We start from the raw sequence: 24,271 nt of genomic DNA, 5'->3' as shown, positions 1-24,271 counted from the left end.
ACAAAACAATTAAAAACTCAATTGGACATATACAAAAAAGAAGTAAAAAAAAAAGTAAATGAAGAAAATCTCTTACGAAATATAAATATGGATACTATCTCTTATAAATATAATCATCTTTGTCCTTAAAGAGCTTACATTCTATAGGGAGAGGAAGCATGTACATCTAATAGCATTTATAGATATATGTGTGTGTGTTTGTGTATGTGTGTGTGTATATATACACATAGAATTCATAGAAAGTAATTTTAGTCAGGAAAAAAACTAACAATTACTGAACAAGATTTTAAAAAGACTTCTTGCAGAAGATGGCTTTTGAGCTGAACTCTTGAAAGAAACTAAGGATTCTAAGAGGTGGAGGTAAGGAGAATTATTCCAGGCATAGAAGACTGGTATGGTTGTCTGGAATGGAAGACTAGATGGTTGATGGGGTATCATATGTGAAGAACAGTCATAACAATAGTTTGGAAGTCTGATGTGACCAAAGTGCATGAAGATAAATAAAATTGGGATCATAATGTGGAAAAACTTTTCTCTACTTGAGCTTAAAAATGAAGATAAAAATTTTGAGAGGTGGAATTAATGAGGAAATTCAACCTAGTATTAGGGGACAGATTTTAAGAATATATGGAGGCCAGAGATGGGATTTTGAATTTAGGGAAGAGCTAGTAATATGGCATAATTAGAAAGTGATGGGTTTTTCTGTGTGACTTTGAGCAAAGATATAACTTTTTCAGACCTCAGTTTCCTCACCTGAATCTAAATCTAAATATTCTCCAAACTCAAAAAAAAAAAAAAAAATGAACAAACAAAAAAAACCCAACCCTTTACCAGATCTTACCATCCCCTCAAGCTATAATACTGTATTTCTTCTCCCTTTTTCCTTACCATCCCCTCAAGCTATCATCCTGTATTTCTTCTCCCCTTTTTCAGTCAAATTTCAGAGCAATTTTAGAGCTGATTGCACTGAATACTTCCACTTCCTTTCATTTCATTTCTCAAATCTTTTTGTTTTGGCCTCTGCCCTCATTACTCATTAAAACTGTTTTTTCTAAGGTAACAATCATTTTTCAATTGCCCATTTTGATGATTTTTTCTCAGTCCTCATCTTTTCTGACCTCTTTGTAGTTTGTGACACTGTTGACCACCCTCTCCTCCTGGGTATAACATAAATGATTTGGACAAAAGATCTATGAAATCCCTGGTGAGTCTATGATTCTAGTAGACTGACTTGGGAATCTATTATCTCAGTGACAATAACCTTAGAGCTAGATTCCTGTTGTGCTATGCAAGAGCTGTAGGCTGAGCCAGTCATGGGTGGGGTATTAACGCTTCCATTTTCAGTTCCTTTTTTGTCCTTTATTTAAGAAAGTTTGTCTAGAAGATCATGTGAAAGAGAATAACATGGAGTAGTGCTGGAAAGGTAGGTTGGGGAAAAACTTTAGAGGGCCCTTGGTACCCACATTGAGTGTTTTTTATTTATCCTAAGAGCCACCAAAGAATTTTGAGCAGGGGAATGATATGGTCAGATTTGTCCTTTAGGAATATATTTTGGTTGCTGTATGGAGGATAAATTACTTAGAGAGGTTGGAAGGGGGAAAGACTAATTAGGAAGCTGTTTCAATAGGCCAGGCTAGAAATGATGAGGGCCTGAATCAGGGTGGGAGCTGTGTGAGTGGAAGTGAGGGCACAGATGTCTTAGAAATTGTGGATCAAATGAGATAATGTATGTAAAGTCCTTTGTCAGTTTTAAAGTGATAGATAAATATCAATTGTTATGATAGTAACCATTATTGTTTTGGAAGTAAAATTGAGATGATTTGGAAACTAAATATGGAGATTGAAGGAGAAATAAAAGATAAAATTGTCTCTAGATTACAAACTTGGTGACTGAGATGGGAGTGTTCTTTTTAGAAATGTAAGACTTGGAGGAATGAAAAGTTTGCAAGGAATAAGGGGTTCTGTTTTGAAAATGTTGACTTCTAGAGGGTGATGGGACATCCAGAAGATATCCGGGAGTACTTATTTGAAAGTGTGGGACTGAATGTAAATCAACACATGCTATGTGGTTTTTTTTTAATGATTATTTTTCTTTTTTTTTCTCTTATGGTTTTTCCCTTTTGTTCTGATTTTTTTTTCTCCTAACATGATTCATAAGGAAATATGAAAAAAATGTACACATATAACCAAAAAGAAAGTGTGGGAATGGAATTCAGGAGAGAGATTAAAGCTGAAAATATAGATTTGAGGGTCATCTGCATAAGGGTAATAATTGATCATAAGGGAGCCAATGAGATCACCAAGTTCAAGAAAACGGGTAGAGAAAAGGAAGATAAAGAAACAAGAAAATGCAATGTTGAGGAACCCAAAAGGGTAGCTAGGTGATGCAGTGGTTACACTATTGATCCCAAATTCAGGAAAACCCAAATTCATACCTAACCTAAGACACTTCCAATTGGTAATCCTAGGTAAGTCACTTAACCCCTAATTGTCTCCATTTCCTCAACTGTAAAATGGGCCAATAATAGCCCCTACTTCCCAAGGTTGTTGTGAGAATCAAACAAGATAATATTTGTAAAGTGTTTGACATAGTGCCTGATATATAATAAATGTTTGTTTCCTCCCAAGAGAGACAAGAGTATGTAGGATAGATACTCAGCAAGTTTCTAGAACTGCAGAAAAGTCAAGGAAAATCAAAATTGAGAAAAGGTCACCAGATCTACCCTGGGGAGATCTGATATTATATTATTATAGGAAAATTCAAAGAAGGGAAGAATAGTTTCATCTTAGAAGAATCAAGGCTAGTATTGATAAAATCCTGCTGGGGTTCTCTCCTTGAGATAGAAATCCTGGATCTCTGTGCCAGTGATCCCAGGTCTAGGAAAAAAAAATGCTTGAAATGCTAGCTATACCATCTGGTATGTATGGGTGGGTGGGTTAACAGGTTTACTTTCTTCCCTCTTCCTTAGGATTTTATTTTATTTTTTTAAAATAATTTAACATTCTTCTTTAAAGTTTTGAGTTTCAAATTCTATTCCTCTTTTCTCCTAACTCCCTTAGATCTCATACCGATCGTTTTTATAAGAAGATTGAATAGAAGAAAAAGGATATAGCAAGCTTCAGTCTGTATTTAGTCACTATCAGTTTTTTCTCTGGAGATGGATAGTATGCTTCATCATTAGTCCTTTGGGGTTGTCTTAGATCATTGTTTTGCTGAGAGTCATTTACAATTCTTCATCAAACAATATTATTATTACTGCATAGAACATCCTTTTAGTTCTGTTCACTTCACTATGTATCGTATCACTATGTAAGTCCAGACTTTTCTGAAAACATCCTTATTTGTCATTTCTTACAGTACAATAATCTATTACAATCATATGCTGCAGCTTGTTTAGCCATTCCCAAATTGGTGGCATTCCTTCTGTTTCCTAGTCTAAGCCATCACAAAAAGCTGCTATAATTATTTTTGTACAAATAGATTTCCCCCACTTTTTTTGGATGCCTTTGTATTGGTATTGCTGCAGTGATATTGCTGGATCAAAGGGTATGCACAGTTTTATAGTCTTTTGGACATAGTTCCAAATTGCTCTCCAGAATGGTTGGATCAGTTCACAACTTTACCAACAGAGCATTAGTATCCCAGGTTTCCTACATCCTGTCCAGCATTCAATAGACTTCTTTTTGTTCATATTAGCCACTCTGGTGGATGTTAAGTGAACCTCAGAATTGTTTTAATATGCACTTTTCTGATCAATAGTGATTCAGAGCATTTTTTCATATGATTCATTTGTCTGAAAACTACCTGTTCATAATTCTTTGATCATTTATCAATTGGGGAATGACTTGTATTTTTATAAGTTTGACTCAGTTCTCTATATATTTGAGAAATGAGGCCTTTATCAAAGATCTTATTACAAAATTCCTCCCCTCCCCAATTTCTGCTTTTCTTTTAATTTTCTTTTAATAATTTGGTTGCATTGGTTTTATTTGTGCAAAAACTCTTTAATTTTATATAATGAAAATTATCTATTTTACATTTTTAATGCTCTCTCTATATTCTAAATTCTTCCCTTATCTGTAAATCTAATAGATAAACTATTCCTTATTCTCTATCTCACCCACAATCAGGGTTAAGTGACTTGTCCAATATCACACAGCTAGCAAGTGTCAAGTGTCTGAGGCCACATTTGAACTCAGGTCCTCTTGACTACAGAACAGGTGCTCTCTCTACTGTACCACCTAGCTGCCTCTTCCATTTCTTAATTTGCTTATAGTATTACCCTTTATATGTAAATTATGTACCTATTTTGATCTTATCTTCATAAATGGTATGAAATGTTGGTCTATGCCTAATTTATGTCATACTGTTTTCCAGTCTTCTCAGCAGTTTTTGTCAAATAATGAGTTTTTATTCCAAGAGTTTAGATCTTTGGGTTTATCATATACTAGATTACCATGGTCACTTATTATTACATAATTTGTACCTTATCTATTCCACTGGTTCTATAACTCTATTTCTTAGCTAGCACCAAAATGTTTTGATAATTACCATTTTGAAATCCCCAGGACCAGATGGATTTACATGTGAATTTTACCAAACATTTAAAGAACAATTGGCCCCAATGCTATATAAATTATTTGATAAAATAGGGAATGAAGGAGTCCTACCAAATTCCTTCTATGACACAGACATGGTACTGATACCTAAACCAGGTAAGCTGAAAACAGAGAAAGAAAATTATAGACCAATCTCCCTAATGAATATTGATGCTAAAATCTTAAATAAGATATTAGCAAAAAGACTACAGAAAATCATCTCCAAGATAATACACTATGATCAAGTAGGATTTATACCAGGAATGCAGGGCTGGTTCAATATTAGGAAAACTATCAATATAATTGGCCATGTTAATAACCAAATTAACAAAAACCATATGATCATCTCAATAGATGCAGAAAAAGCATTTGATAAAATCCAACATCCATTCCTATTAAAAACACTTGAGAGTATAGGAATAAATGGACTTTTCCTTAAAATAATCAGCAGCATCTATTTAAAACCATCAGTAAGCATCATATGTAATGGAGACAAACTGCAACCATTCCCAATAAGATCTGGAGTGAAACAAGGTTGCCCACTATCACCGTTACTATTTAATATTGTATTAGAAACGCTAGCTATAGCAATAAGAGCTGAGAAAGAGATTAAAGGAATAAGAATAGGCAATGAGGAAGCCAAATTATCACTCTTTGCCGATGACATGATGGTATACTTAGAGAACCCCAGAGATTCTGCTAAAAAGTTATTAGAAATAATCCACAACTTTAGCAAAGTTGCTGGTTATAAAATAAACCCACATAAGTCATCAGCATTCTTATATATCACTAACAAAATCCAACAGTCAGAGTTACAAAGAGAAATTCCATTTAAAGTAACTACTGATAATATAAAATATTTAGGAATCTATCTGCCAAGGGAAAATCAGAAACTTTATGAGCAAAATTACAGACCACTTTTCACACAAATTAAGTCTGATCTAACCAATTGGAAAAATATTAAATGCTCTTGGATAGGGCGAGCAAATATAATAAAGATGACAATATTACCTAAACTAATCTATTTATTTAGCGCTATACCAATCAGACTCCCAAAAAACTATTTTAATGACCTAGAAAAAATAACAACAAAGTTCATATGGAAAAACAAAAGGTCAAGAATTTCAAGGGAATTAATGAAAAAAAAATCAAATGATGGTGGCTTAGCTGTACCAGATCTAAAATTATATTATAGAGCAGCAGTTACCAAAACTATTTGGTATTGGCTAAGGAATAGATTAGTTGATCAGTGGAATAGATTAGGTTCAAGGGATAAAACAGTCAACAAATATAGCAACCTAGTCTTTGACAAACCCAAAGATCCCAGCTTTTGGGATAAGAACTTACTGTTTGATAAAAATTGCTGGGAAAATTGGAAACTAATATGGCAGAAACTAGGCATTGATCCATACTTAACGCCGTACACCAAGATAAGGTCAAAATGGGTTCATGACCTAGGCATAAAGAATGAAATTATTAATAAATTAGAGGAACATAGGATAGTTTACCTCTCAGACCTGTGGAAGGGGAAGGTCTTTATGACCAAAGCAGAACTAGAGATCATTACTGATCACAAAATAGAAAATTTCGATTATACCAAACTGAAAAGTTTTTGTACAAACAAAACTAATGCAGACAAGATTAGAAGGGAAGCAATAAACTGGGAAAATATTTTTACAGTCAAAGGTTCTGATAAAGGCCTCATTTCCAAAATATATAGAGAATTAACTCTAATTTATAAAAAATCAAGCCATTCTCCAATTGAAAAATGGTCAAAGGATATGAACAGACAATTCTCAGATGAAGAAATTGAAACTATTTCTAGTCATATGAAAAGATGCTCCAAGTCATTATTAATCAGAGAAATGCAAATTAAGACAACTCTAAGATACCACTACACACCTGTCAGATTGGCTAAGATGACAGGAAAAAATAATGATGATTGTTGGAGGGGATGCGGGAAAACTGGGACATTGATGCATTGTTGGTGGAGTTGTGAACGAATCCAACCATTTTGGAGAGTAGTTTGGAACTATGCTCAAAAAGTTATCAAACTGTGCATACCCTTTGATCCAGCAGTGTTACTACTGGGATTATATCCCAAAGAGATTATAAAGAAGGGAAAGGGACCTGTATGTGCACGAATGTTTGTGGCAGCCCTTTTTGTAGTGGCTAGAAACTGGAAACTGAATGGATGTCCATCAGTTGGAGAATGGCTGAATAAATTGTGGTATATGAAAATTATGGAATATTACTGTTCTGTAAGAAATGACCAACAGGATGATTTCAGAAAGGCCTGGAGAGACTTACACGAACTGATGCTGAGTGAAATGAGCAGGACCAGGAGATCATTATATACTTCAACAACAATACTAGATGATGACCAGTTCTGATGGATCAGGCCATCCTCAGCAACGAGATCAACCAAATCATTTCTAATGGAGCAGTAATGAACTGAACTAGCTATACCCAGAAAAAGAACTCTGGGAGATGACTAAAAACTATTACATTGAATTCCCAATCCCTATATTTATGCCCACCTGCATTTTTGATTTCCTTCACAAGCTAATTGTACAATATTTCAGAGTCTGATTCTTTTTGTACAGCAAAAATAACGTTTTGGTCATGTATACTTATTGTGTATCTAATTTATATTTTAATATATTTAACATCTACTGGTCATCCTGCCATCTAGGGGAGGGGGTGGGGGGTGGGTAAGAGGTGATAAATTGGAACAAGAGGTTTGGCAATTGTTAATGCTGTAAAGTTACCCATGTATATATCCTGTAAATAAAAGGCTATTAAATAAAAAAAAAAAAAAACAAAAAAAAAACTATTTGGTATTGGCTAAGGAATAGATTAGTTGATCAGTGGAATGGGTTAGGTTGAAGGGATAAAACATTCAACAAATATAGCAATCTAGTCTTTGATAAAAATTGCTGGGAAAATTGGAAACTAATATGGCAGAAACTAGGCATTGATCCACACTTAACACCGTACACCAAGATGAGGTTAAAATGGGTTCATGACCTAGGCATAAAGAATGAAATTACTAATAAATTAGAGAAACACAGGATAGTTTACCTCTCAGACCTGTGGAAGGGAAGGTCTTTATGACCAAAGCAGAACTAGAGATCATTACTATCACAAAATAGAAAATTTCGATTATACCAAACTGAAAAGTTTTTACAAACAAAACTAATGCAGACAAGATTAGAAGGGAAGCAATAAACTGGGAAAATATTTTACAGTCAAAGGTTCTGATAAAGGCCTCATTTCCAAAATATATAGAGAATTAACTCTAATTTATAAAAAATCAAGCCATTCTCCAATTGAAAAATGGTCAAAGGATATGAACAGACAATTCTCAGATGAAGAAATTGAAACTATTTCTAGTCATATGAAAAGATGCTCCAAGTCATTATTAATCAGAGAAATGCAAATTAAGACAACTCTAAGATACCTACTACACACCGTCAGATTGGCTAGTGACAGGAAAAATAATGATGATTGTTGGAGGGATGCGGAAAACTGGGACATTGATGCATTGTTGGTGGAGTTGTGAACGAATCCAACCATTTTGAGAGTAGTTTGGAACTATGCTCAAAAAGTTATCAAACTGTGCATACCCTTTGATCCAGCAGTGTTACTACTGGGATTATATCCCAAAGAGATACTAAAGAAGGGAAAGGGACCTGTATGTGCACGAATGTTTGTGGCAGCCCTTTTTGTAGTGGCTAGAAACTGGAAACTGAATGGATGTCCATCAGTTGGAGAATGGCTGAATAAATTGTGGTATATGAAATTATGGAATATTACTGTTCTGTAAGAAATGACCAACAGGATGATTTCAGAAAGGCCTGAGAGACTTACACAACTGATGCTGAGTGAAATGAGCAGGACCAGGAGATCATTATATACTCAAAACAATACTAGATGATGACCAGTTCTGATGGATCAGGCCATCCTCAGCAACGAGATCAACCAAATCATTTCTAATGGAGCAGTAATGAACTGAACTAGCTTACCCAGAAAAAGAACTCTGGGAATGACTAAAACATTACATTGAATTCCCTAATCCCTATATTTATGCCCACCTGCATTTTGATTTCCTTCACAAGCTAATTGTACAATAATTTCAGAGTCTGATTCTTTTTGTACAGCAAAATAACGTTTTGATCATGTATACTTATTGTGTATCTAATTTATATTTTAATATATTTAACATCTACTGGTCATCCTGCCATTCTAGGGAGGTGGGGGGTAAGAGGTGATAAATTGGAACAAGAGGTTTGGCAATTGTTAATGCTGTAAAGTTACCTATGATATATCCTGAAATAAAAGGCTATTAAATAAAAAAAAAAGAAATTACTATTTTATAAACTAGTTTGAGATCTGGTAGGATAGATTAGTCTATCTTAGTGGAATTTATTATTGGATTCCTAGGATAATTCTTGAGCTTGTTTTATAGAATTTGTTATTGATTAACCAATTCTAGCTCTGATAAAATTACTTTTGATAAGATATGCTGAAATTGGAAACTAATATGCAACTAGGATTTCAACTTAGTATAATTAGTATGTATTAATTGGGTTCTGACCTATGGGCATAAAAATGAAATTATTATATTCCAGTTGAACTTATGGATCTGATTTACTCTAGCTGTGGAAGAAATGTGTCTTATAGTTTCTGAATGTCTTGACTAGTAGATTCCCAATATTTACAATAGAAAATTTCTGACTATTAAATGAAAGTTTATTTTGTATCCTAACTTACAAAGTATTCAAAAGATTTTAGAATGGAATCATATTAGGGAAAATTTTTAAGTATAAGTCTGTAAAGCCTCAGTATTTCCAAAAATGATAGTTTGATTACTCTACATTTAAAATCCTTTAGTTTCAACTTTAAATGTCAAGATTACTCAATTCTAGATTAATTTAATTAACTTTTCTTTCTTGATGATAGCTCAAGCATTTTAATCAATGAAATAGATAGAAGTCTATAGATAGGCATTTTACTTTACCCTGATTGGATGGTGAAGGAAAAGATATGCTGCTTATCCCGGGATGCAAACGGAATTGTGCTTTTGATGGTTTAGATAATCATATTTCCATTTTAGGAAGTAGCATTTGATTCTTATGCTCTAGAAATGGGTACTGTATCCTTTGTCCAAAGTTTTTTCGATTATTACCAATCATATGATTTCTAGTTGGTTTTGTTATTAGTTTGGACAATTATGCCAATAATTTTGCACCTATTGAGTGCTAATCTGAAACTGTGGTATAAATTCCATTTCATTCACAGGTAATAATCTTGTAATGAAAATTTGGAATATTATTTCTTGTAATGACCAAGCGTTATTTAAAAGCTGATTTTGCACAAATTCTATTGAGGAAATGCAGACCAGAATTTTATTTTACTCTCACGGTTTTAGTCAATACTATATTTGACAGTTCTATGAAAGGAATCTTGAGAGACCTTCACCAAATCATTTTATGCAAATAATAATATATACCAATAGAATCTGGGATGTATTCTTTAAAATATTTGTAGAATTCAATCTAATCCATCTAGCCCATCCTGGGATTTTTTCTTCAGAAGTTCATTGAAATATTTCAGATATTCTTTTTCGCTAAAATTAATTTTAATAAGAATATTGTGTATTTAATTTTATTTTATAATTTAACTTATGTATCTCCATTAGTGAGTGGTGGTGGTAAGAGGTGATAAATTGGAACAAGAGGTTTGGCAATTGTTAATGCTGTAAAGTTACCCATGCATATATCCTGCAAATAAAAGGCTATTAAATAAAAAAAAAAAAGATAATTACTATTTTATAATACAGTTTGAGATCTGGTATGGCTAGATCATCTTCTTATGCATTTTTTTATTGATTCCCTTGATATTCTTGAGCTTTTGTTTTTATAGAATTTTGTTATTATTCTTTCTAGCTCTATAAAATAATTTTTGATAGATATGCATGGAACTGAATGCATAGATTAACTTAGGTATAATTGTCATTTTTTATTATATTGGCTTGGCCTGCCCATGGGCAATTAATATTTTTCCAGTTGTTTAGATCTGACTTTATTGGTGTGAAAAATGTTGTGTTCATATAGTTTCTGGGTTTGTCTTGGCTAGTAGATTCCCAAGTATTTTACATGGAATTTGCTGGACTTTAGCAAAGTTTATTTTGTATCCTGCAACTTTGCTAAAGTTTTAAAATAGATTTTTAGTTGATTCTTTAGGATTTTTAAGTATAAATTTAACATCAGTATAGCATTGCAAAGAATGATAGTTTTGTTTCCTCAATGCCAATTCTAATTCCTTTAGTTTAACTTTTTTCTAATTCTCATTCTAATTAATTTAATTCTTTTCCTTCTCTTATTGCTATAGCTAACATTTTTAAACAATATTAAATAGTAGAAGTCATAATAGGCATTTTTACTTTACCCCTGATTGTATGAGGAAGATTCTGGCTTATCCCCATCACAGATATTGCTTTCTGATGGTTTTAGATAAATATTATTTTCCATTTTAAGGTAAGCAGCATTTATTCTTATGCTCTCTAGAAATGGGTACTGTATTTTGTCAAAGATTTTTTCTGCATCTATTAAGTAAATCATATGATTTCTGTTGGTTTTGTTATTAGTTTGGTCAATTATGCCAATAATTTTCCTAACATTGAGTCATTTCTGCATTGCTGGTATAAATTCCATTTCATCACAGTGTATAATCCTTGTAATGTGTTGCCATATTTTCTTTGCTAAAGCTTTATTTAAAATTTTTGCATCAACATTCATTAGGGAAATCAATCCATAATTTTATTTTCACTCTTCCTGGTTTTGGTGTCAACACTATATTTGTATCATAAAAGGAATTTGGTAGGACTCCTTCTTCAACTATTTTTCCAAATAATTTATATACTATAGGATTGATTATTCTTTAAATATTTGGTAGAATTCACTTGTGAATCCATCTGATCCTGGGGATTTTTTCTTAGGAAGTTCATTGATAACATTCAATTTCTTTTCCTAAAATTTATTTTTAATAAGAATATTTTATTTTATTTATTTTAATTTAACTTATTATTCCATTTATTTATTTTCAAGTTTTTTATTAATTTATTTTTATAAATAAATATATTTATATTATATTATTTTATAATTATAAATTTATAACTATAGATATATAAATGTGTCTGTTTATTATTATAATTATATTATATATAAATTATATATTATATTATAAATGTATAAATAAATTATAAATATAAATAAAATATATAAATATGTATAAATATATAAATAAGATATAAAAATAAAAACATAATTTTATTAATTTATAATAATTTAATAAGAAATAAAAAAAGAAATTTTTATTGCATTATGATCTGGAAAGGATGCATTTACTATTTCTGCTTTTCTGCATTTGGTTATGAGATTTTTCTGTCCTAATACATGGTTTGTTTTTGTGTTGGTGTCATATATTGCTGAGAAAAAGGTATATTCCCATTCAGTGTTTTCCTGAGATTTATTATATCTAACTTTTTCAGAATTTATATTTACCTCCTTAACTTCTTTCTTGTTTATTTTTTGGTTAGATTTATCTAGTTCTGAGAGAAGAAAATTGAGATCCTCCACTAGTATAGTTTTACTATTTATTTCTTCCTGTAAGTCATTTAACTTCTCTTCAAAAATTTAGATGTTATATCATTTGGTGCATATTTGTTCATTATTGATATGACTTTGTTGTCTATGATAGTTTCCTTGTTTATCTCATTTAATTAGATCTATTTTTGCATTTTCTTTGTGTATGACCATGATTATTACCCTTGCTTTGTTTGCTTCAGCTGAAGCATAATAGATTCTACTCCAGCCCCTTACCTTTACCCTCTGTGTATCTTTCTGCTTTAAATAATATTTCTTGTAAAGAACACATTATTATATCATAGGGTTCTGATTTTTAATCTATCTGCTTCTGTTTTATGGTTGAGTTCATCCTCTTCACATGGATAGTTATAACTGTATTTCCTTCCATGGTATTTTTCACTTGTTTATCCCTTTTCTTTTCCCTCTTCACAAATGTTTTATTTATAATAACCATCTTACCCATTATACTATCCCTTATATCAGTCCCCTTTTCCCCTTCTATTATCCTCATTCATTTTTACTTCTTTATAGGGTAAAATAGATTTCTTATACACCTGAGTGTCTATGTTATTACCTCTTTGAACCACTTTTGATGAAAATACAGATTAAGCTTTGCCTGCAACCCAGCCCCTATCTTTCCTTGAATCATAATAGCTTTTTTCATGCCTCTTTTATGAGGGATAATTCATCCCCATTTAATCCTCACCCCCTCCTTCTTCTTGCAGTGCCATTTTCTCTCACTCTTTTATTTTTTGGGAGGGTATCATCCCATCAAAGTCACCTTGTATTTACACCCTCTATCTACATATATTCCTTTCAATTACTCTTATAGTAATAAAGTTGTTAAGAGCTACAACTATTATCTTGCCATACAAAAATATAAACAGTTGATCCTTATTGAATTTCTTATGTTTTCTCTTTCTTATTTGTTTTTTTACCTTTTTATGTTTCCCTATAGCCTTACATTTGGAAGTCACATTTTTTATGTAGTTCTGATCCTTTAATCAGAAATGCTTGAAAGTCTTCTATTTCATTAAATATCTATTTCCCTTTCTAAAAGATTATATTCAATTTTGCTGGATAGGTGATTTTTTGTTGTAATTCTAACTCCTTTGCCTTTTATATATCATATTCCAAGCCCTCCAGTTCTTTAATGTGGAAGGTGTAAATCCTGTGTAATCCTGACTGTAGTTCCATGATATTTGAATTGTTTCTTTTTGACTGTTTGCAACAGTTTCTCCTTGATCTGTGAGCTCTGAAATTTAACTATCAAATTGGAAATTTTCATTTTAGGATCTCTTGCAAATGGTGATCAGTGGATTCTTTCAATTCCTATTTTACCCTCTGGTTCTAATATACCAAGGTACTTTTCTTTGACAATTTCTTGAAAGATCTTGTCTAAGCTTTTTTTTATTGTGGCTTTTAAGTAATCTAAAAATTCTTATATTATCTCTCCTGGTTCTGTTTTTTAGTTTTTCTAATGGAAAATTTCACATTTTCTTCTATTTTTTAAGTTTTTGATTTTGTTTTGTTATATCTTGATATCATTAGTTTCCACTTCTTCAATTCTGATTTTTTAAGGAATTTTTTTTTCAGTGAACTTTTGCACTTCCTTTTCCATTTGATCAATGATATTTTGAGGGGAGTTATTTTTCTTGGTAAATTTTTATAATCTTTTCCCACACTATTGTCTTTTCCTCATATCTTTTGTATTTTTCCATTTTTTCTTCTACTTCTCTAATTTGCTTTTTAAAATCCTCTTAAAGTTCTTCCAGGAATTCTTTTAGGGCCTGAAATCAAATTACATTTTTCTTTGAGGTTTTATATATAAGCATTAGACACTATTGTTTTCTTCTTAGTTTATGCCTCGATCTTCCCTATTACCATAGCAACTTTCTATAGTCAAGTTATTTTTTTGGTTTTTGCTGACTTAAAAAAATTTTTTTTTGATTTGGTGAGGTGAGATTCTGGTTCTGTACTGTCCAAAGATTTTTGTGCTAGGGCTCTAGTTTTTACTGTTGGCTTTCACTGGGCTTCAGGACTTAGCTGCTTGCTTTCTCTGGAGGGCAGGTTTTCTTTTTGGCTTGTGATGGAGGGCAGAGTTTCTCCAATGATCTCTCCTGCCTGTGGAGTTTAGCAGGTGGCCTGCTCCAGGGGCAGGGCTTTTCTACTGGGTTGTTAAAGATAGCAGAGTCTTTCTAATGGCTGAACCTGAAGGAGGGATCTTGTTGGTTTGCTGCTGCAGGGTTGCTACAGAAACTGGATTTCTCTGCTGGTAGTCCCCAGGGTTGGGGTCTCTCTGTTGGTCAGCCTCAGAGCAAGGTTTCATTGCTGGTCAGCAATAGAGTCAAGACTGGCTGGTTTGTGCTGGAGGTAGGATTGCTAGGATGGGGTCTTGCTGAGTTGCACAGACTGCTCATTTACCTCTAGGGCTGCTGATTTGGAGAAGGGCAGGACCTTAGTGGTGATCGCTCCAGGTTTGGAGTCTTGCCACAGGCCCCACACTGGGAAGCTGGAGCTGCTACTACCCTTGTACCTCACTCTTTTCCCATTCTAGTAAGACAAATTTTTCCTTCTATGCTGGTAAGCAATTTCTTTGTTTCTAAATCAATTCTGAGGCAATTTTCTAGTTGTTTAGAGGAGAATTTGGGGGGTCTTCAGAAGGTTCTTTCCTCACTCTGCTATCTTGGCACAAGTTTATTACCAGTTCTTTGCCAGGAACACTGCTTTTAATTATGACTAATTCCTTACACTGTGAGGAAGTTTCTGAGACTTCTTTGTCAGGATTTTGAGGAGAGCTGTAGGATAGAGGAAGTAGTTTAGGAAGTTCAGAAGTCTCAGGGCCACAGACACAGGAAAGTGAGTGGACATGGACCCTCCCAACAATCCCATGTCCCCAGACTCTGATCCTCAGCCTATAGATCTCTGTGAAACTAAACTCTCTTTCCCCTCCTGAAGTACAATGTACACAGTTTTCATGGCTCTGCTTCCTGGCAGGGGAAGGAATGTGGGCGAGGTTGGGCAGGGATGTTAGGGAAAGAGTAAGGGGTAGATTATTTACTTGGTTAATTAAGGAGTTGAAGAGGAGAGTGTCATTAACACATGTGTATATATCTACCTATGTATTTTCAGATATGTATGTATATCTGTCAATGGCCTTTCTCAGATTTCCTCTTGGTCAGCTTCCATCTCTGTACTGAGCACTGGGAAGCACCCCTCGTTAAGGTGGAACAGTACCTGTGATTCAAGCTGAAGAGGAGGTCTGAAAGAGCATTTCTGCCTTCAGTAACCCGTGGGAAGGGGACATCCAAAGGAAGGCACTATGACGGAATGGGGAAAGTCCCCTGAAGAAGGAGACGTGGGTGAAGATGAGCTCTCATTCCTGTCTATTCCTTTTCCCCAAGGCAGGGACTTTTTCATAGAGTGTTACCAGGGTGGGAGCAGTTAACTGCCTCAGGGAGTCTCTTGAGTCTACAGATGCCACGGTCCCATCTCCATCCTTCCATTCCCCAGCCCCGGGGCTGGGGAGCTCAGAAAGCAGCCTGTGTCCTGCTGAGCCTCTGTATGGCCGCTGTGTATATACTTGGGGAATCTGCTGCCTTCACTCTCCAGTGGCTGCTGTTCTACTTCACCACAGTACAAGTGGGGCTGCTGCTGAAGGGGGCTTACTGCCTGGCCGAGGAACTCTATCACATTCAATCCAGGTGAGCTGGATAGAGGGGATAGAACACGGGTCCTGGGACCCAAGAAATATGTCTGATAAAAGAATTATCTAAGTGGCACAATGGATAGAGAATGCCAAGCCTCACATCAGGGAGATTCGGTTTCCTGAGTTAAAATTTGACCTCAGACACTAACTAGATATATGACCCTGAGTAAGTCACTTAATCCTGTTTTTCTCAGTCTCCTCATCTGTCAAATGAGCTAGAAAAGGAAATGGCAAGCCACTAAGAAAATTCCAAATGGGGTTACAAAGAATCAGACACAATGGAACAATTTAGAGTCAGGAAGACACAAGTTCAAATCCTGCCTTAGATACTACCCGCTGTGAGACCTAGACAAGTCAACCTCTATCAACCTTAACTTCCTTATCTGTAAAATGAAGATATGAATAGCACCTACTCCCATGGTTATTGCAAAAATTAAATGCTATATAATGCTATTTATTGTTATTAATATCTTCCATACTTGCCTCTTATCTACTACTTCTACCTTTCACCTAAGCATCTCCCTTTCATTTTTCCTCCTCTTCCCTCATAGTCTTTTACTTCTGTTCTATATGTGGGGTGGAACATAATGCCTACTTTACTGGGAGACAGCATCCTTCTCTTTTACTTTACATGACTCTCCTCTGGAGAGAGATATAACTGTACTCATTCACACATGGAACTAGTCCAAGGCTAAAAATTCTTACTTTTATCTAAGTTCAGTCTTTCCTGAGACCCCTTCCCACCAAAAACCAGAAAAATAAAATCCACTCTTTCCTGAACCTTGAAAAAAAAAGGGAGAAGTCAAGGAAAAAATAGCAGGCCCCCCAGGGCTTATTATTCTCTCTTCCCCTTCTTACTTCTCTTTATCCCCATATTCCTGCATCAGCAAAATTTCCATTCATAGGGTAGTAAGAAGCAGGAACAGCTTCTCAGAGGTCTTAGCCTGTGCTACATCATTGCAGTGGAGTAAGAGCCGAGATTCAGGGCTAGTCAGGTCGAATCTATGAGTCCTAGCCGAGGCCATGAGTGCAGGTCAAGCCCTGGGTATGTACCATCTTCATTTCTCTTTTCTTTGTGTGTCCCTCCAGGCACCAAGGTAGTTATTGGCAGGCAATACAAGCCTGTATCCACTACCCATTCCAGCGGATCTCTCTGTTGCTGCTCTCGGGATATTTCTATGTTACTCTCTCTAATAAGCCAAACCCATCACTCACCTGGACTTTTGCCTTGTTGGGCCTTTCTCACGCCCTGAGCTTCATCCTAGGACTCCAGGTACAAAATATGGAGCAGGTGGATTTGGAGAAGGGGAGGTAGAAGGGCATTTGGTATTAAGTCAGGAGGGAGGGAATCAGTGTTACTGTGTCTGCTCCTATCCAGGAGAGCCTAGGAATGGCTATTGATGAAACTGTGTATTTTTTAAATGAGAATTTATTTTTGAGGCTTCAGTTACTCAATATGAAGCAGCTGGGGGTGCCACCTGATGGTAGCTGAGAACCAGAAGATGAATGAGCTCTGGTCAGGGGTGGGTAACTCTCCTGAGATGGACTCTTCTCCCCAACACTCATGACGGGGTCTATTTTTTCCTGCAGAACTTGACGTCAGCTGAGATCTCTGAAGTCTGTGAAAAGAGACATCTCAATGTGGCCCATGGACTGGCCTGGTCATATTATATCGGGTACTTGAAGCTGATCCTGCCTGGTGAGCAGCCCTCCCCATTTCATCTTTTCCGACCTCCATCTCAAAGACCTTTCAGACAATAACAAGAGCTCTTTACCTGTCTAAAGTGTTTCATGCTTTCCAAAGTGCTTTCACGTATTTATTACTTATTTATTACTCATAAAACCCTTGGGAGGCAGACATGGCAGGTATAATTATCCCCATTTTATAGTGGTCTATAGTCTATAGTGGTAAAGTGAATTGTCCAAGAGCCAAGTGAGCATAGTGATGGATACAAGTTTCTAACCCAGAAGGGAGGCAAGGAGTAAGGAGGGAAGTAGGAGGGGTTGTCTCCCAATTCCTAGGCTAAGTCCCACTGTTCCCTGTTGCCTTCTCATCAAATCCTAGAGAGGACTGGAGGGAGTCTCAGATGTTGAATAACCATCCATCAAAACCACTAAGGGGGAGTGAAATGCAGGGACAAATGAACCTCCATTACAAGGCTGTAGCTGGACCTTAGTCATCACTTCTGAAGAGCTGGGCCTGCTTCTCACTGTCCTATGGATATTCTGGTGTAAGAATATGGGAGGGGGAAAGAAGTAAGAACAGAAAGAGAGAAGAATAATCCCTGGAGGGCCACTATTCTCTCCTTGACTTCTTTTTTTTTTTTCAAGATTGGGGAAAGAGTGGATTTTATTTTTCTGCTTTTTTGGTGAGAAGTCTTAGGAGAGACTGAGCTTGAGAGTACTTTCAGGTTTGAACTAGTTTCATGTGTGAATGAGTGAAGTTACATCGCTTTCTATACAAGTCATATAAAAAATTTAAATTATTTTTAAAAGAATCATGTAAGGCAAAAATATCTTGCTATCATGGCAGGATGAAGTCTTCCACCATCCCATATACATGTATATACACACACCTGCAGCTAGGTGGCCCACTAAAGAAGTCAGTTGTCAAAAATCTCAGAGTATCTGCAATCAAATCCTAACTCTTCTATTTACTGCTTTGATGAGGTTGGTCAGGTCACTTTATCCCTCTTGGCCCCTCTTCTCTAAGGTGAGACAATTAGACTAGGTGACCCTCAAGATCCATGATCCTATGACAGCCCACTAACTTTCTGGGGGGGTGATGGGCATCAGGAAAATAGAGATGACCTTCCCTTCATCTTTCTTCCTTTTTTTTCTCTGTGGTTGTCTCCTTGTTGGAATGACTTTGCTGTTGGTCTACCAGGGCTCCAGACTCGAATCCAAATTTATAATCAGTTCAACAAGGACGTCTTGAGGAGTCCTGAGGGCCATCGGCTCCACATCCTCATCCCTCTGGATTGCTCGGTCCCTGACAACCTGAGTCAGGCTGATCCTAATATTCAATTCCTTCAAGAACTACCTCAGCACAAACTTGACCGGGCAGGTATTAAAGGCAGGATCTATACCAACAGCATCTATAAAATCTCGGAAGATGGGCAGCCGGTGAGTAATAATTAATGCCTCATGAGCAAAGAGAGGAATAGAGTAGAGAAATTATAGGATGGAGAAAAATGGGGACAGGGATGAAATATGGAAATATGACCTTCTGTTCTCATGGAAAGACTCTTAGGATTCTATGTTCCTGGACTCAGCTCTGTCCACAATTCCTTATGTAATCTTGAGTTGCTCATTTCCCCATCAGGTTTTTCCCAAAACTCAGCTCCAATACTTGAAGAATGAACATCAGAAGCACAATAGGCTTCAGAGTATAGAATAGTTCCTTCACGCTCCCCACCCCACGGGGACTCTGGTCTCTGTTGAACCACAATATTTACCCAGTCTGGCTAAGAATCTCAACTGTGTCAGTCCCCTCTGAAAAGACCTCTCACAGGAGGGAATGAGTAAAAACAACACATATAGAAAGCCAAGAGCCAGCTAAAAAGTCAGGAGCAAAGAGTTCACAGTCAGTACCCCAGTCTGGCTTCCTGGCAGAGCAGAAATAAACTAATAAAGACCGTCATGGCCCTAGAAGCCTGTGTTTGCCAGCTAAGGTGGGTGTAGGCATGGGGTCCAGATGGAGACATCCATGGCGGTGGAGATGGGCCATAGTGCCCAAGAACACTGGGGACAAAAGCTGTAGCTGCCATTGCCACATAAAGGGAGACCATCCTATCTTTCTTTCTACCCTTACCAGGCAGAAGTCTGTGTCCTGGAGTTTGCCACCCCATTGCAGACCCTATTTGCCATGTCCCAGGATGCTCGGGCTGGCTTTAGCCGGGAGGACCGCCTGGAGCAAGCCAAACTTTTCTGCCGGACCCTGGAAGACATCCTTGAGGATGCCCCAGAGGCTCGAGACTGCTGCCGCCTGGTTGTGTACCAAGGTAAGGTTGTCCTCAGGCTAGGGAGAACTTGTAAGGAGAAACAAGAAATAGTTGAGCCTTAATAAAGAAGCATAAGGCTATGATATTAGCTGTGTAATCATGGGCAAGTTTTAAACCTGAATTTCACCTCTAAAATAGGAAAAATTAAAGGGATGACAATACTTGCACCACTTCTCACACTGGATTGTTGAGACGAAGTTCTGTGAAGTGCTCTAAAAATGAATTAGTAGCCTTAGTGAAGCAGCACTGGGTCTGAAGTTAGGAAGGCCTGAATTCAAATCTGACTTCAGACACTTAATTATATGACCTAAGGGCAAGTCACTTCTTTTTGCTTCAGTCTGCTGATCTGTAAAAGGGGATAATAGTACCTATCTCCCAAGGTTATTATGAAGATCAAATGAGACAATATTTGTGAAGCACTCAGCACAGTGACTGACACATAGTTGATGCTTAATAAATGTTTGGTTCCTTCCTTCCTTCCCATTTTACTGATGAGGAAATTGAGGCTGGGAGAATTTAAATGACTCATTTATGGTCATACAGTTAGTCCTCAGAACTGGGATTCTAAACCAGGTGTCCTCACCACAAATTCAGGATCTTTTCTTTTCCCTTTTTTCTTTCCTTCCATCAATATCCTGCCTCATCTTGGAAGAAAGGGCCACAGGGCAGGTTTCCTCAAAACCCAGGAATATTACCCTCCAAGGAATCTCAACCTGGAACTGAACAATATAGTCTTAGAAAATTGGGAAGTGTTTCCTAGATCGCAGAAGGCTCTGGTTCTTCTAGTATTGATTCACCATCCAGATCCAGGGCTCAATTTCCCCATTTAGAACATTACAAAGTTGGACTTGATTTTTAAAGTCCCTCACAGCATCACTATTCAATTAATATGCTTTTCTGTGGCTCTAGGGGACCCTTGCTCCATATTTATTGGATACTTTTAGAGGTGGGTAGATTTTCTAGCCACCAGGATATAAGAATAGGCATCTTTCTTGTGTCCTAAGAGTCAATGGTATGTGCACATTTAATTTTTTTTAATCTGTGAGCAATCATTTATTTATCTCCTGTAAGTCTATTCAACGATATTGGAGATACACAGAAATATATTTCTTTCCTCAAAATAATCAAAGCCTATTTTTAGAAACAAAAAATGAATTAAAGAACTGTTAATTTGAGTTCAATATGTCTTGAATGAATAGACTAGTCCACAGAGTCCATATGTAATATGTACAATAGGGATTATAAAAAGGGGAACCCCTAAAGGAATTGGAATTCAATTTAACATGCATTTTGAGTACCTTTTTCCTTTTCCCTTTGAATGAAATGCACTGCTTTAGTTGGGCACATTTAATTGTTCATGTCTGCATTCATGTGCACTTGCATGTATGCATAAATGTTCCCATGCACTTAGCACATGTAGTCAATTAACAAATGTTTATTGACTCCATTTAACAAATGTTTATTGATCTAATGTTTGATTTCTCTCTCTAGAACCTGAGGATAAAGCTGTAAGCAACTTCTCCTTGTCTAAAGAGATTCTTCGTCACCTGCGTCAGGAACGGCAAGAAGAGTTTGCTATAGGGCCTAAAAGGGCTATGACTGTGACCACATCCTCCACCTTGTCCCAGGAGCCTCAACTTCTCATCAGTGGAATGGAGCAACCACTCTCCCTCCGTACTGATGGTTTCTAAGCAACTACCTTCTCCCCCAACTTATAACTTGGAGTAAGGCCAGGAATCAAAAGGACCTTCTGCCCCCAAACCCAAGAGACCCTGATCCTGGTCCTCTTGTCAGTCCACCGGCTCTAGGCAGGCACTTTCAACCACTGGATCCCTGGGAATGCTGCTGACCCCTCTGACCTTTTACTGAGAACAATTTGGAACAAAAATATCCCTGCTAGACTTTTGTTCATCCTCCCCATCCTTAATTCTGGGACCTGGAACTGCTACACCTGGGCTTCTTTACCTTTTCTGTATTCTGTACCCCTTTGGCAGTGTGGTAAGCCTATGAACTCCCTTCTTAAAATGCATAAAATAAAACATACAGGTTTATACCAATTATACCCAAATATAGTTTTAAAATATTTTCAAAATCAAATCCATATATTAAGAAGCCTTATACTAGAGAGTTTGCCAGGCAAACATCCCTCTCTCTTTTCTGTTGCTGTCTTAAATAAGGATAGGTACTCAGTGATACGTACTCAGTGACAGGTACTCAGAGACCAAGTAGTTACGAGATGCAAGGTAATGTACCACAGAGAGCCAAACAGTCCTCTTCTTTCTTTTCAGGAGGGTCATGCAGCTGACCTCTAGTAAATTTCATATATATATATATATATTAGCAGTACTTTGTTTTTATTTGAATTTTTTCTTTCTGGGGAAAACATGTATTTTACAGTATTAGTAAATATGACAATACGATTATATCAATTTGTGAACTCAGTATATTCTGGAATGTTGGAATACTATCATACCCAGTGTAATATGCAACAATAGCAAAAGAGAGAAGAATACATTAGATTAGGACATTTTATGTTTAAAAATACTCATTGCAGTAGCTTTTGAAATTTTATTTCAACTTTTTTCTGAGATTTTATTAAATCAAGTCATTGAACTTGGTCATTTTGTTACTACAGAAAAACAAGGGCATTTTATTATTGTAAAATCTTTCATTTCTGATTTTAGTTGATTATCTTATTCTTCTCCTCTTTTGTTAAGTTTTCATGTGGAAAAAATGTTTAAAACATTTTGGAGCACATTTCTTCGTTTTCACAGTGAGAAATATAAAAAAATAAATGTCTATGACATCAGGCCTACTTTTCTATTTTCATCATCAGAAAAATCTTAATACTTCTAAAGAAAATAAATTAGGCACAACAATTACAACACAATATTTTTAAAATTGAGAGTGTTCATTTTTGATGTCTTTAGGAAGATATGTGAATAGTGAATCAACGCACTGCATTTCGGACTAATATTTGACAACCAACTTTGAGCCCCTTACTAGGGTCATACAATTAACAAGTATCCTATCTATATCTAGACACAGGCCAGTTGTTTCTCAGTCTAGTGATCTCTCCACTATGCCATTGTGGGGGACATATGAAGCATCCCATCATCTCCTTTATTCTAGTTGGCAGTGGATTGGCTCATTTATCAACCTTCCCACCCCCACTGTATGCCCTTGCAAATCTAATTTTTCTATAACACTACTACTTACTGGGCCCTCTTTGAACACTAGGATTAATTCTGCCTAAGTGTCTTTGTTCACACTACTCTTCCTTTTGTAATGGCTCAGTTCTCAGGACCTCCATGAGACCTTCTCTCCCACTGTTCTAATCTGTAAGCATCTTGAGGACAGGGATACATTTCCCAGCACTTAGCACAGAGTGGCTGCTCAGTGTTTATCGACAACTCCACAGAATGGGCTTTAGGAGAGAACTTGGAGGGAATAGAAGGAAGAGACCTTTCAAAAATAATGTCTCCTTGTCTTTTCCTTTTGCCCCTTTAGCATCTTATCCAGTTCATCTGCTGTCCTCTCCTAGGTTCAGAGCTTCCTCTACTTCTTCCAGCAAGGGACCCCTCCCCATTCACACCTATAACAGGGCTTTTCTTTTTCCTTTTCTGGGGAACTTTTATAATGGATCTGTATGCTCTGAGGGAGAGGGTCAAAGGCTGGCCTGCTGGACTCCTGGCAAAGGTCTTGTGTGTTTGTGTGTGTTGTACATAACAAGACACAGAGGGACAATAATCAAACTCTTCTAATCTTTTTTCCCCTTTGCTGAAAAGGGAAGGGTAGTGGTCAATCCTGGCTTCTTATACATAACTCTGGGGCCTCTTGGTGTGGAGGGATTTTTAAGTGTTTAGCAATATCTAGGAGATTTGTTTTGATGACCTTTATAAAAGTAGAGTTGAATAGGAAGTATTGGTTCTAAGAGGATGGAGGAGAAAGGGAAATGGATATTTTCCTTTCATTCATGGTTCAATGTTAAAAACAAGCTGCCAATGTCAACTCTAATAGGTCTGGGAAAGGTAGGACTTAAGTGGACCTTGGAAAATGAAAAAGGGTCCTAGAGGGGGTCATTTTTCCAGTCATACATTACTCTAATGTATGGGCAAAGGAAGTTAGAAGAGGAGGGAAAGTGGGGAGAAAGTAGATGAGAAAAGTAAATAAAGGAAGACAATTCAGAGGCCTGAGGATCACTGGATGGGGGAGAGGAATGGAAAGAGGAATAGGGAGGGGAAGTGTTAGAAGTACATCAACTGTGGCATATTTCCAGGGAGACCCCCAACTCTGCATTTATTTTT

The 24,271-nt window shown here is 36.2% G+C and overlaps 1 protein-coding gene across 2 annotated transcripts; it reads left to right on the top strand.

Annotated features, from left to right (window-relative positions):
* Positions 1-1,366: 1,366 nt before the first annotated feature.
* Positions 1,367-24,011, top strand: STING1 (stimulator of interferon response cGAMP interactor 1). 2 transcript variants are annotated; one of them, XM_023504985.2, is made up of 7 exons: positions 1,367-1,423; positions 15,656-15,955; positions 17,050-17,233; positions 17,551-17,659; positions 18,848-19,086; positions 19,778-19,964; positions 21,456-24,011. In XM_023504985.2, the coding sequence occupies exons 2-7, from the start codon at positions 15,729-15,731 to the stop codon at positions 21,653-21,655; spliced, it is 1,146 nt and encodes a 381-aa protein (XP_023360753.1). In that variant the 5' UTR covers positions 1,367-1,423; positions 15,656-15,728; the 3' UTR covers positions 21,656-24,011. The 2 variants fall into 2 exon arrangements, with proteins under 2 accessions (XP_023360753.1, XP_003756672.1); XM_003756624.4 differs by having other exon boundaries at positions 1,368-1,423; positions 15,384-15,955.
* Positions 24,012-24,271: the final 260 nt, after the last annotated feature.

Source organism: Sarcophilus harrisii, chromosome 2 (genome assembly GCF_902635505.1).
Source record: "Sarcophilus harrisii chromosome 2, mSarHar1.11, whole genome shotgun sequence".
Classification (NCBI taxonomy): Eukaryota; Metazoa; Chordata; class Mammalia; order Dasyuromorphia; family Dasyuridae; genus Sarcophilus; species Sarcophilus harrisii.
Note: the sequence above shows the minus strand (reverse complement) of the source record. Positions and strands in the feature narration are given on the sequence as shown.

What these genes read in the sequence shown, in the direction of transcription:
- STING1 (XM_023504985.2), top strand. Translation starts at nt 15,729, where the DNA reads ATGCCACGGTCCCATCTCCATCCTTCCATTCCCCAGCCCCGGGGCTGG. An exon ending in GCTTCATCCTAGGACTCCAG is followed by an intron (nt 17,234 to 17,550) that starts GTACAAAATATG and finishes TTTTTCCTGCAG; the next exon opens with AACTTGACGTCAGCTGAGAT. An exon ending in CTTGAAGCTGATCCTGCCTG is followed by an intron (nt 17,660 to 18,847) that starts GTGAGCAGCCCT and finishes TTGGTCTACCAG; the next exon opens with GGCTCCAGACTCGAATCCAA.